The following is a 12,305-nucleotide window of genomic DNA, read 5'->3' as shown; positions in this document are numbered from 1 at the left end:
ACAAAACTGCAATACTGCAAACAAAAAAAGGTGCTGTATAAACTGAAGTGAAAATTTTGTCCCATTAAAACTTTGATGAGACGAGACCTCTAGGCAGCTTGACAGCCTGTGAAAACCACATTAATCTCAGTTCACGATTACTGTTAAATCAGTAGACAATCGGAAGGTTTAACGGTAAAAGTTTTAACGACGACTAGATGTATGGTTGTGCACTGCATCGGAAGACTATTTAGAAAAATGGCGGTTGCATTGAATGAATGGTTCAATAGGAAATGCCTTTGTAGGCATAGGCCAATGTCATACAAGTATCGATTTTCAGATGTAGACGCAACGTATAAACGTATGACATTTTGTTCCAATTTAGATGAAGCACCCTGACGAAAATGATGGCTTACTAGCACGTCCTATTTGTTCGCTGCTATAGGCAGGTTACAAATATTGCTATACTAGCATGAATATCCCGTTTGAGTATGAAGTTCGATATCGAATGCCGCTTCTAGTCACCCTTCAGCTGGTTGGCACCATAGTCTAGCACAACGAAGCTACCTCCTACATAGGAGCTACTTGTAGCATACTTATGATAATCGAAAGTCGAAAACTAAGTTTGGCCTTTTGTGGCGCGAAAACCTTCATGGATGAAGCTGCTCTTCACTTGATCGCGATGCACCATTCTATAAAACGCATCAGCAAATATCAGACTGGCGTACTTTTGCTACTTTTTGAAGAGTTCTAGATCCGAGTGCTCCGTTACTGTATTATTTACACAACGTTCACCTCACATATTGGCAATATATTGCTCATACAAAGCGGGAACATAAGGATGCCATAAATACTTCGTGGCGACTTCGTAACGCTGTTTTCTATTATGTTATTGAATGCTAAACGGTCTCATAGTTCTACGTAATGCGGTAAATGTCCGTTTCTCCGACCGTTAGTCGCCTAGGTGTTATCTTTAATGGCGCCTTCTTACTTGAATGCTACGAGCCGTGAAATAATGCTCTGTTCTACAGATGAAGATAGTTTGATATTGACTAGAAAAAAGCGCCAGAATGTCAGGTTTGTTGCAGCAGTGTTAATTATTATTACTGGCTGACAGCAGAGAGAGTTAACTCTGCGCGCATTAAGGCGATTTTGTTGACGTGAAGAATAAGCTCAGCATCGGGTCTACTTACCCACATCGTGTTCTGAGGGCATCATGCTTTTGCCCGCGCAGAGTTCTTCACTATACCATAGCACGATGAACTGCCCTGATATAAGACTCCGCTTATGCGGATCTCCAAGCTATTAGTTACACTAAGTTAGTCGGCGTCCACAGTAACGCTTAGATGTACAACGTCGACTTCTCACAACGCACAACACACCAACGCTTCTTCTAAAATTTTCGATCGGTTAGACTCTCTGGCTGAAGAGGCAACTATCGAAGCGAAACAGATAATAATAACCAGTCATTGTTACTGAGCTGCCCCGCTCCGTTAGCGGCCGACTGCATGAATCGAAAATCCCGTGGCTCAACTAAGCAACGTGCTTTAATATACACTGGACGTTCTTACCGAAATGAGCGTGTATCCTGCTGTGGTTTCGGAGCTGTCCTCATTGTTTTTGCCCTCTCCGAATTCGTAGTTTGGCATTGATGTCTCACGACAGAACACTACAAGATATTCTATCTTTTTTCACCAGCTTTCTGATCGCTTTTAGGACCTACGGACTGCAAACGCTGCTTTCATCTAGCTCTGAGAAAGGGGTATTTTGAGAAAGATGCCGGCGATAAATAAACATACATATTTAAAAGGCAACGAAAAAAAAAAAGGCTCGCACGTACGTGAGAGGTTCACTGATAGCAGTGCGCTGAAGGTTAGCACAATTTAGAAATCGTAGAAATTAACGGTCTTCCTTAAGGACAAAGTTGATATTGAATTCCGTTCTTGACGGTTCACTTGTGGGACATAATCCTTCAGCTCTAAGCTGACTCGTATGTGTTCTTAACCCTAATGATTCCCGTTGAATTAATGCCTAGGATTTTCGACCACTCGTAATCCTAGAAACATGCATATAGCGGCTTTGATATGTCGGAATGGTATTATCCCATTATATAAACAGGTATGTCAGTTAATAGTTATTCCGAGTTTGGAACCAGCTGTCGATTTTTTTTGAGCGAAAAATTTTTGAAGCATAGCCAAAGATGGATATTTTTGCACTTTTGCATAACGTAAATTAATCATTTCCGATCCAAATATTCTTCAAGTCAAGACGTACTTGGTTCGCCATGACGCGATTGGAACTAGCGCGTCGAAACGCGACATGTTAACACACACTGAAAGAGTAATACACGACTTTAATTAATTTGTATTCTACTCAAACTGGGTTCTGGGTGTTTCAGTAAACGGGCACCGCTTTCCTGTTTGCTGGTTTGTTATAGCTAGAAAACTGCGCACTTACAGGTCACTCATTGGGCATAGTCGCGGATAGGTGCCTACGACAATTTTTCTTACTATATACGACAACCTATTGCGACCCGCTTTGTCAAATTTATATCCCTTGCTCGTTGAGCCTTACGATTCCTAGCTGCAGCAAGAATATCGATGTGATTGTTCATTGGGAATATTACGCTGCTGGATTATATACTTTTTATAGACTATATATCTATAAAATTCTATATAGAACGGAACAATCTGCCTATTATTTTTCTACCATTGGATTCTGTCATACGTGCGAAAAGCCTTAAAGTTGAGACGGTGCCTGCGTAAGTCAATGAATGAAAATTATACAAAAAGTGAGAGCTGTTAATGGGTCATTCGCTATCGTTCGCTACAGCTGATGCAAGCAGTGCGTGTGAGCATATTTACTTGCGTCGCCATAAAATACTGCAACGTATCGTGGGAAACCAGACTAGGAGACAGGCCAAGCGGCTGCCCTAGTGTAGTTAAGACCTATACAGGGCCGGCTTCTGTTGCTTCTTCCGCAAAGTTGCTCCTGATGCTGTGGAAGATTCACTATGGGGCACTCGATGTGGTTAGCAATCGTACATTTCGGAATGGAGAGACCCAAGTTAAAGTCGATTCATTGTTTCAGCGCTAAAGAGTCGCTAATCTTTGCATGCCTCCCGCAGCAGAAAAGCCAATATACAATATAATCATATTGGTCATACGAATGGAGCAGCTGGAAGTAAGAACCAAGGTTTACTCCGATTGGAGACGCTGTGGGACGGCAGACAGGCAAAGATTTTAGCCGTCCAGCCTCGTCTGGCCCGCCGCTACCCCTGCGATGACTGTCTGCGAATGGTCGTCCGAATGGCCAAACAGGTCACTGCTCGCTTGACTATTGTTGACAATAATTGGGACGGCATAAAATACACGCACGCTGTCGATTAACGCACTTAGTAATGTCAATAAACTACAGAGAAGCCTTTTTATTAAGGTAAATAACTGTGAGGCGGTGTACATGATTATTGTGTATTCTTCGTTATAGACCCTTATCTTCACGGTTCAGGTATCTTAGGAAGATTAGAAAGCATCGAAGGCTAGATAAATAGCAACCGTAGCGAAAAGTAGGGATAGATGTACGAAAAAATATGAATTATTGTTTGAAAATTACGCCGCAGATGTGTTTGCGGTGGACGGCGCAATATGCGAGGCGCCGTCGGCCTCAACTAAGATGGCTCCCTCATTTCCCCTATAGAGATATCTATAATGCTGATGCTGAGCGCGTGGGAAGTTTGCTTGCTGTTCTATACCACAATATAATTGAACGCGCCATATGTAAGAGTAAATCATTTATTTTACGATTTAGGGACGAACGTCATTTTAGTACAATTTATATAAATTGATGGCGCTATAGTTAAAATGTGAGACACTTTGGACACCAGCGTCCGAAATATTATTTTACGCAAATAAATCTTTATACGGCAGCAGGGTTCAGTTAATAGATAACTAAGTGCACAATTTATAGCAGGATGCGATGGATACCAAATCGATAGTGCTACAGTCTAACGACAAATATTTGCCACGGCGAAACGTAGAATTTCAATACGTAATAGGGTGTCAGCATGCGGCATTTAACGATGATCAGAGATGTGGCTGTGATGACAGAGGACGTGTCTGACCGATCGTCTAATACGTATAAGTCTATCGAGCCTAAATAAAGGCTCGAAATATACAATCCAAGAGCCTGTTTGGGTCCCAGCACCTGGTAACAACCTTTCGTCACGTAACCCAGACCTCTCAATGATCAGGAGACGACTACGACGACGACAGCGGATACGCACCTGTTTTGTGGTAAAACATTGCATCTGTCCACCTATTGCTCACGTCATTATCAGTAACAAAAAATAACGTTATAAAACGTTGATTCATAAAGTATGCCGTGATGCAACCGAACAGCAGACGGCTACGGTATATAAATGCGGTACGTCGAGGTAGGTTTTGCGAGCCAATGTATCATCATATATTGCATCTGGCTATTCAGAATGACACATTTCTGCTCCCCCGGCTACAAACTAACATGGCGTTATATTGTTGTCGTTGTTGTTGTTGTTGTTATTATTACTTACAATAAACGTTACCCAATCTACCTATGCTAACCGTGGAGTACAAATATTTACTCGGATTGCCTCAAGTTAACCGTAGCCACACGAGTAGCTGAAATTGTTTATATTTTTGGCAACAATCATCAATTAGCCAAATGGTGATTGGCTAACGAACGCACCGCAATCGTCATCGAAATCGACCTTAAGACCTTGAAGTAAGTAATTGAATCCTTAGTTCTCAACTTAAATTTGTCGTTTCAAAGCTCCGGTGCCGTTCGCGACATTAGTTCACTCAGAAGATGTTTTCTAAACATTGACAATATCTAGTGCTGCCAGCTGACCAGAAATCGTTTTGATCTCTGTTTCAACAGGGGGCAGTTACAATGTTGTTACAGGTTGTCGCGTTATTCTTTTGCTATCACTATGTCAGTGTAGGTGTACCGAAGGGCTACACCCAGTAAAACTTTACGTCTTTAATTTCGTTATGGTAGAGTAGCCGTAATAACTCGTATATGATGCGTTCAAGAAGGCGTTCATATTTAAGTCAGCTGACGCTTGCCAACGTCCTTTACAAACGCAGGCGGAGAATTTGTTAGAAGCTCGTTATTGAATACAGATCGAGAGCAAATCGTGTCTGCGGCAAAGAAACTTTGAAAATTAATTGTGTTTTTTTCTTGTCGAGTTTGATGCGAGGAGGGACAGTTTTTCACAGATGTCAATGTTTAAGGAACGAGTTAGTGGGCAAACAATGGAAAAAACTAACCTTGTAAAATTTCCGAGAGGTCGTATCTCATTCTCGTCACTAGCAATACGCTGTCGATCTCCTCGGCCTTCAGAGCTGCAACCGGGCCCGTCCTCACTGTTGTTACAGCCGCTAATGCTACTGTCTTTTGAACACGACGAAGACACAGCAGCAATAGGAGAAGCAGCAGCAGCAGCAGAAGGAAAAGGAATATTTGAGAATATCCTCTGCTGTGGAGATCCTGCAGGAACAGAGCTGCTGCCTTTGCTGTGTTTTTTCGGTCTTCGTGGGGGCGTGACTGGCTTACTATCCGTTACCCCCAGGTCTGTCGGGCCTCTGCAAATGTTTGTTAATTGTTAGTTGTTCTACTGCAACTTTTGATAACAATGCCTAGAAATTTCAATTAGAAATGATTTAAGCTTTGCCGGTAAAACTAAGGTTCGTACGGGACATAACGAACACACGCGTCAATGTGTAATGACAATATTGGTCTTGCAACGTAATCTAAATAGCGCACGATACCAATCACAATATAAACGTTGCGAGGTTATCACGCAAACGACTTTAGAGAACGGCATCACTTGTATGTGTTAAAAGGGTCTGTCTATTCCTAAGAGCGTTATAGTAACTATGGGCCCGTTTCACCATTTTGTGCAGGTCTGTCACTCACATACGTACGTCTGCCGCAATGAGATACTGTTGTGAAATTCCAGAGCAACAGGGAAGATGCTCTCTAACGTCACAAGCTCTTCCTTTTGCTAACGGTAATAAACGTCCCAGTGAGCTTAAACCAAATGTCACATCTTTTCGTCACAGTACGTCCGGTGCTTATACAAACCTAATAGTCCGCATGTCATTTTACATTGTCTGTCCGAAAATCTATGAAGTATCGCTCATCAACGGCTGTAACTATGCAATTTCCACACCGTATTCACCGTTCACGACATTGCCGAAAATTTAATTCCCCAGAAATATCTCCGATATTTACAGGTACCTCATGGTGAAAATTAGCGCATCGTACAGTCATCTAAAAGAGGCGATTATTTTTTTTTGTAGCATGAGCATTACTAGCGGTAGAGGGCTTTCTCTCAAAACTAAGTAGCTGGTCACTTGAATAATGAGGCAATATTTATTGTTGATGACATCATGTTGATTGTTATTGAGTTTTAGCTTCAATATATTGCCTGTCTTGCATCAGTACGCTCTCCGCTAACCGCAATCCACTGCAATCGATTGACGGTGATCGCTGGATCGTATGTGGCTATTAGTTCGCTATCCAACCCATTTGTGGTTCTACCCATACTCCCTAATAGATGCATATGTAAATGTTTGGGTAAAATTTAGCCAAAAGCGGATCGTTTCAGAAGCGAACGACCTATTATCAATCGGGCGCTACAAATGTCCAGCTCCGTGGAAGACAGCACCTTGAGCTACCTAACATGTTTGCGACGCGTACAGAATTCGTGTGTTTATCACATGAAGACTTGCGCATTGCTTCTCGTGTTTGATGCAAGCCTAATCCACGTTCTGTAAGAGGGGACATATGCGTAGACGAAGCAGCGCATGTCTTTTTTTAGAACGTGGTTTTTATTATTATTTTCTAATTTTTTTTTAATTTGTAACTTTGTTCCTCTTTAAAGGTCTCCAAGCGTTTGTGGACGGCGAAAAGCGGGGCGGTCCCTCGCTCCGCAGGGTAGGTGTATTCTTTTGGATGACATTGAAGCTGCTATGAATAGCAAAAATACGGTCATTGACGTAGCGTTAGCGTAGGCTACCTGTTGATTTGATGCTGTCAGAATGCATCGTTTAGCCATATTGTAGCAATATATCCCCTTTTCCTAAGCTACTCATATCGCGTCAGTTTGCTTGCAGAGCAGGGAAGTACCGTTATGGTAATTGTTGAAATTAAAAATGGCACTAAGTTATCATTGGAATATGTCTAACAGGACTCCGATGAAGTAAGTTAGAAATTACATTATCATCACCACTAAAATGTTTTTTGCTGTCGTTAATAGCAATGATCTATCGCCGTTGATCTGCGGTAACTTCACACACAATCATAATACCCGTCACGATTAGGCACAACTCAATCGTTCGTTCAAATCATATCGGTTCGGCATTTTGCAAAGACGCTTTTGTTATGTTATAGGTGCCAGTCCCATAGGTTACCTTGTGCAGTCTCATTCATTAACGATACGTATCTGCTGTAGCCGGTGTTCATTGACGCCTCCGAGCCAACTGATATGTGTCTAATCTACTACGTTTAACGTAGTTCATTGCTGCTGCCGTAGCTTTTATCGTAGTCGTCGATACGCGTACACCATGCGTGAATGAATCCGGCTGACGAATAGCTTCGGAACACGTGTACAACGTCACAGTAGCCTGCCAACGGCGTCCATCAAATCTGATATGCGTACGCTACCATTGTTACCAGCATCGTCGGCGGTTGGAACGGTGCTAATGGAAGTGACAGCGCTGCAATTGAAATATCCCACTTCAAACCGATCATTGTTCGACCCGCTTGAGTGGCTGGCCGTGTATCGAGCGCATGTGGACACGACCAGTGGAAGCTTTTAGCAAAGTTGTTTTTCCTCGATCTTCTTAGCCGGCTCATGAGTGATGAAAGGGTTCAGCAAATGATTCGCAGGCAACTCGACGGCTGCACAACGGCGGAACAACAGAAGCCCATCGTTGCTATATACTGATTTAACGCTGTCGTCCTATATACCTTTGTCATGAGGATATGCTGCGGTTCTAGGGCGTCGTTTGACGCGTTTCGAAGTAGTAACGGTGCTCCACCCTCCCATGTCATCCGACATTAAACAGGAACAACATAGTATACGTCATCTGGTTTGGCGCACGTATCCACACGGTCGTACTCCCGTTAACGTCCAACTTCCTTTCGCATATGCGTACATCTCAGGCCAGTGTTGGCGCGGTCATGCTTCATACACTAACTGCGACTCGTTCCTCGTCCATCTTACAGTAATAGCAGCAATTAAAAATCAATCGAAATAACAACATTTCCTTAACATGGATATAATGATGATGGTGATGATGATGATGATGTATTTTTACTTTCGGTATTACGGTGTGATTCCGCTTCATCATGATCGGAAGAAGCTTCAGACGCGCATGCACAGCTCTCGCTGGTTGATGCCTAAGCGACTTGCACTTAGACCCTTAATGCGGCATCAGCATTACATGTGAATAGAAGATCCGTTTATTGATTTGTATCGGTGGTGCCTATCTATGCATTACAGGGAAAATGAATCAGGGAAAATGAAGGAGCATCAGAAGCTTAGGCTGTTTTTAGGGATGATCTTCCAACTAACGCTGTCTTTAAGACACTGAACGCATAAGCCTTCGGCTTGTTTAACCAGTTCGCGATTGTGAAGACTTGGGCGTTTGCTGCGTATCGGTATCGCAATAGTTACAAGTAGTCCACCCATTGAGCGTATCGGGTTCGACCCGACTAATTGCAATGTGATTAATGCACCCATTAAACACATTGCAATTAAAACGCGCACAATGGGATCGATTCGCGATGGCAAACAGTAAACAATTGTTACAGCTTGAGCATATCAGTATTGATCTTGAAATCAATCCTTGTGCTGTGACAATCGGGAGCTGGCATTATCCGCTGAATAGTGTTTTTGTACAAGTTTGGCATAGCTGCGAATACGAGAACGCCGTGAAGTCTGAACGACCACTATCAAACCATTCTGAAAGGCTACTTACTCTACCCCTATCTCACATCACTCAGTGGTAGCTGGGTGATAACGGCGGATACCATATGAACAGGAAGTTACCCTTTAATAACTTATGTTCGAATGTCCGATTTCTTTACGTCTGGAAGTAGATTAATGGAGAAAACGCAAGGTTCTTGTAGCCAGTGTGTATAAATCACTTTTTTTACCCAGTTTCTCTAACAAATTTCCATTTTCACCATTATGGGACGATTAATGTTCAGCTCAACGCTGCGCCCTATAGCATATAGTTTATAAGAGCTAGAAGTGTTTTAACAATACCCGTGGCGTTAACACTAACGCTCAGTATGTCTGGAAACTATAACGTACTTCCAAGGATCAACTGGCTCAACCCTTTCGAGAAACGTACTTTTTCCGAACCGGTGAATTTCCGAACTAAAGACAAGGTTTAAAAAGTGTGTAGAGAAGAGTATATGTCATTCCGAATGTTTTTTTGCCTGGCCATACATTTTTCAGGCTTCACGGCTGATCCTTCGTTTGTAATTAATATAAGCAAGATCATCCATCTCTCAAGGAGCTCTGTAGTCGTCTAACGAGACGATTGATCGCGAAGTTTGCTGCAATGGCATCGGATTAATGCTCTCCTGTCCCGTCCGTATCGCAAAGGAGAGCCGTTGTTGCACACAAAATTCTTCGACCTTATCGGCGTCTTTGGTAACCGCGGCACGATGGCCATAATGGATTCGTGCGTACGCGTGCATGTGTGCCTGTTTATTTGTATTAGCGGATGCATGTCTCTGGTTAAGAATCCATAGTCAATCCTAACAATTATAAAGGGTACTATAGTTGCGATCATTTCCACTACCACTACAGCTGCAGTTACTTACATCAGTACTATCACGACTTCGGTCATCAACAAACACACGCTAATAGTTACAGTTACGCAACCCTAGGGCGCAGTGAGCAAGAGCTAATAACAGAATTTTTGTCTAATAGATTTGTAGTTAATCCCAAGGACAGCATGCACAGATGACAGTAAAGGAGGCACGGGGAATGATCTGCAGCGTCGACATGTCACAAACTATAACGACTGGATAGAGCCAACTGGGAATGATCACCGGTCACGTGGTGAGATAATTCGTACGAGAAAGTAGTTAGATCACTGTCCATTCACCAATTCGTAAGGCGACCATTATTACCACGACGTTTCCGCAGTAATGCTGGGTTACAATGTAGTACCAACGAAATGGCGCGGGACAATAATTGCAGTAGGACAGTTTTTACAATCAGATCTGTAAGAATAAAAATCGACCCAAGAAATAATAGTGGGTATCCTGGAATAATAAAAAACTAAGTGGAACATTTACGAAGGCTTTTTACATGTACATATTAGTCGATCGTCAAGGTGTCGAAACTTTTTTGTTGTAAGAAATAGGATGCGTCCCTTCAAAAAAATGAGGACATAACAAGGGGGAAGGCGTAATCCAATGATTAGTTCATGAATGATTCATAATTCGACAGCTAAAATTTACATTTTTACCCTATCAGATTAGGTAAAATGCATTGCCGGACCACAAAAGCTTAAATACAGTCACTTACACGTAGATTGCTGGTTAGCTACGCAAAAGGAGCTAGGACTTCTCTCCCGCATCTGTTGTCATCAGAGTAGATCTACTGAAAAGGTCAACACGTTATGATCAATAGAACGCTCGGTCAACAGAACAGTCATAAGAAATCCGGTATTCGATGCCTCCTGTTATCCGACACGTTAAATCAGATCTTGTTCCGGTCCAACAACTATGCTGGTTTGTCTGTATATTGTGAACAGGGATTCTAGCAAATCTTTTCAGGCGAGCCTTTGATTAATAGCGGGTAAGCTTCAATAAACTTTTAGAGGACACTGGCTAGCTAATTCTTCAGCCTAACGCCAACATGTATCCAATCGGTTAAAATAATGGCATATAGGTCACTTTATTATTTCAGGCTTTTTCTGGTGCTAGCATAACTATACTGCCTGACTCGTCGTCTGATATATCTAATCTATTGGACGACAGAAAAGCACATGAGAACTCACGTGGAATACTGCACAATCAATGCCATAAGCGTGTTTCACTTGTATCCTCATAGCAACTTATGCTGAAAGTACCCTGTCATTCACCTTTACTATATACTTGCGCTTGGTTCACTTCCGCGGTGCTTTCTTCGGTTGCTACGGTAAATGCTCGTATGGATATTCTGTCCACTAATATCTACCGGCTTGAATAATTGAAGCGCTAGCGGCTTGCGCCATAGTGAGACCGGTCACTTGTAGCTCCGTTCCTGATCTAGTTAGTGTTACTTTTGCGCTTCAAACGAAGTAGCTTATACTTGGATAACTGCTTCGTTCGCCATTGCTAATGTCGGCCAGCGATCGGTACTTTGTCTATCAGCTACTATGTTACACTACTGTGACGGACACCACAACCATGGCAACATTCCCTCCAGAATTAAGAGCACATCAATGAGGTCAGTTACATTCGTCAAAAAATCCGAAGCCATGAAGTGCTACGTTCAAAGGCGGCTTCTGCCAGACAACGTCCTCTTGCTGCGAACTGGCTGTTTGTGGCGTCAAGACGTCGGTGTCCGGCGAAAAAATCGTAGCGTCAGATGTCCCACCCGGAGGATATTTCGGCGCTAGCGAGCGAGCGAGCGAACGAACGAACGAACGAACGAACGAACGAACACCCTCCTTGACTATCGAAATGCTGCAAGCTCAATCAGAGATCGTCCAGCCGCTTTTCAGATATGTATGTAGTCGCCAGTCAACAACGGCAGAAGCAACGGCAGCAACCATATGTTGCAGTAGAAGACGAAGTGCGTACTAAAGTTTATTGAAGTTTCCGAAGAGATTAACTGGTCATTTATTCTATAAAGTATAAACGTCCACATTTCAAATTCTAGGTGAAAGCCTACTAGTCTATAACGTCTTTCCTCCAAAAAAAAGCGAAAAGCGGCCAGCTAACAAAAAGCCATTGGCTTCCCAGTTCGACATCACAGTTCAAACCGTGCTGCACGCGCTGACATTTGGTAGCAAACTTCAGTCGCTTCCATAATTTACATAACTTACGAATGTGAAAATATAAACCCTCTGCTATTCTAACCGTCTAGATGCCCTTTCGTCAGGCCGGCACGAGACAGGCAACAGCAAAAACCCACATCGTTTTCCTCATGCAACCGGGAACTTAATGAGTCCTGAATTTTCGAATGTTTGACCTGGTTATCTTTGACATAATCGCTACCTTCCGCAACTATTTGTTCCGAACGCCTGTATCTCTTGCTCGTGCCGACGACC

General features: G+C 42.8%; 1 protein-coding gene and 1 long non-coding RNA gene across 5 annotated transcripts in view; one reads left to right on the top strand and one right to left on the bottom strand.

Moving 5' to 3' along the window:
* Positions 1 to 12,305, bottom strand: part of raw (NDT-like domain-containing protein raw) — a 71,332-nt gene that overhangs the window by 37,083 nt on the left and 21,944 nt on the right. For both annotated transcript variants that reach the window (XM_022844264.2, XM_022844266.2), the window contains exon 2: positions 5,286 to 5,600. In XM_022844264.2, the coding sequence (XP_022699999.1) occupies positions 5,286 to 5,600 (315 nt within the window). The remainder of the gene's footprint in view (positions 1 to 5,285; positions 5,601 to 12,305) is intronic.
* LOC111266633 (uncharacterized) overlaps positions 1 to 12,305 on the top strand; it is a 55,087-nt gene that overhangs the window by 30,133 nt on the left and 12,649 nt on the right. For 2 of the 3 annotated variants that reach the window (XR_002684189.2, XR_002684190.2), the window contains exons 3-4: positions 6,905 to 6,957; positions 9,971 to 10,319. This is a non-coding gene — a long non-coding RNA (uncharacterized LOC111266633). Of the gene's footprint in view, positions 1 to 6,904; positions 6,958 to 9,970; positions 10,320 to 12,305 lie in introns of those variants that run through there. The other variant, XR_015313522.1, reaches the window with a different exon arrangement.

This window comes from Varroa jacobsoni, unplaced genomic scaffold (assembly GCF_002532875.2).
Source record: "Varroa jacobsoni isolate VJ856 unplaced genomic scaffold, vjacob_1.0 scaffold_1104, whole genome shotgun sequence".
Classification (NCBI taxonomy): Eukaryota; Metazoa; Arthropoda; class Arachnida; order Mesostigmata; family Varroidae; genus Varroa; species Varroa jacobsoni.
The sequence above is the reverse complement of the archived record's forward strand: the minus strand, read 5'-3'. Positions and strand labels throughout refer to the sequence as shown.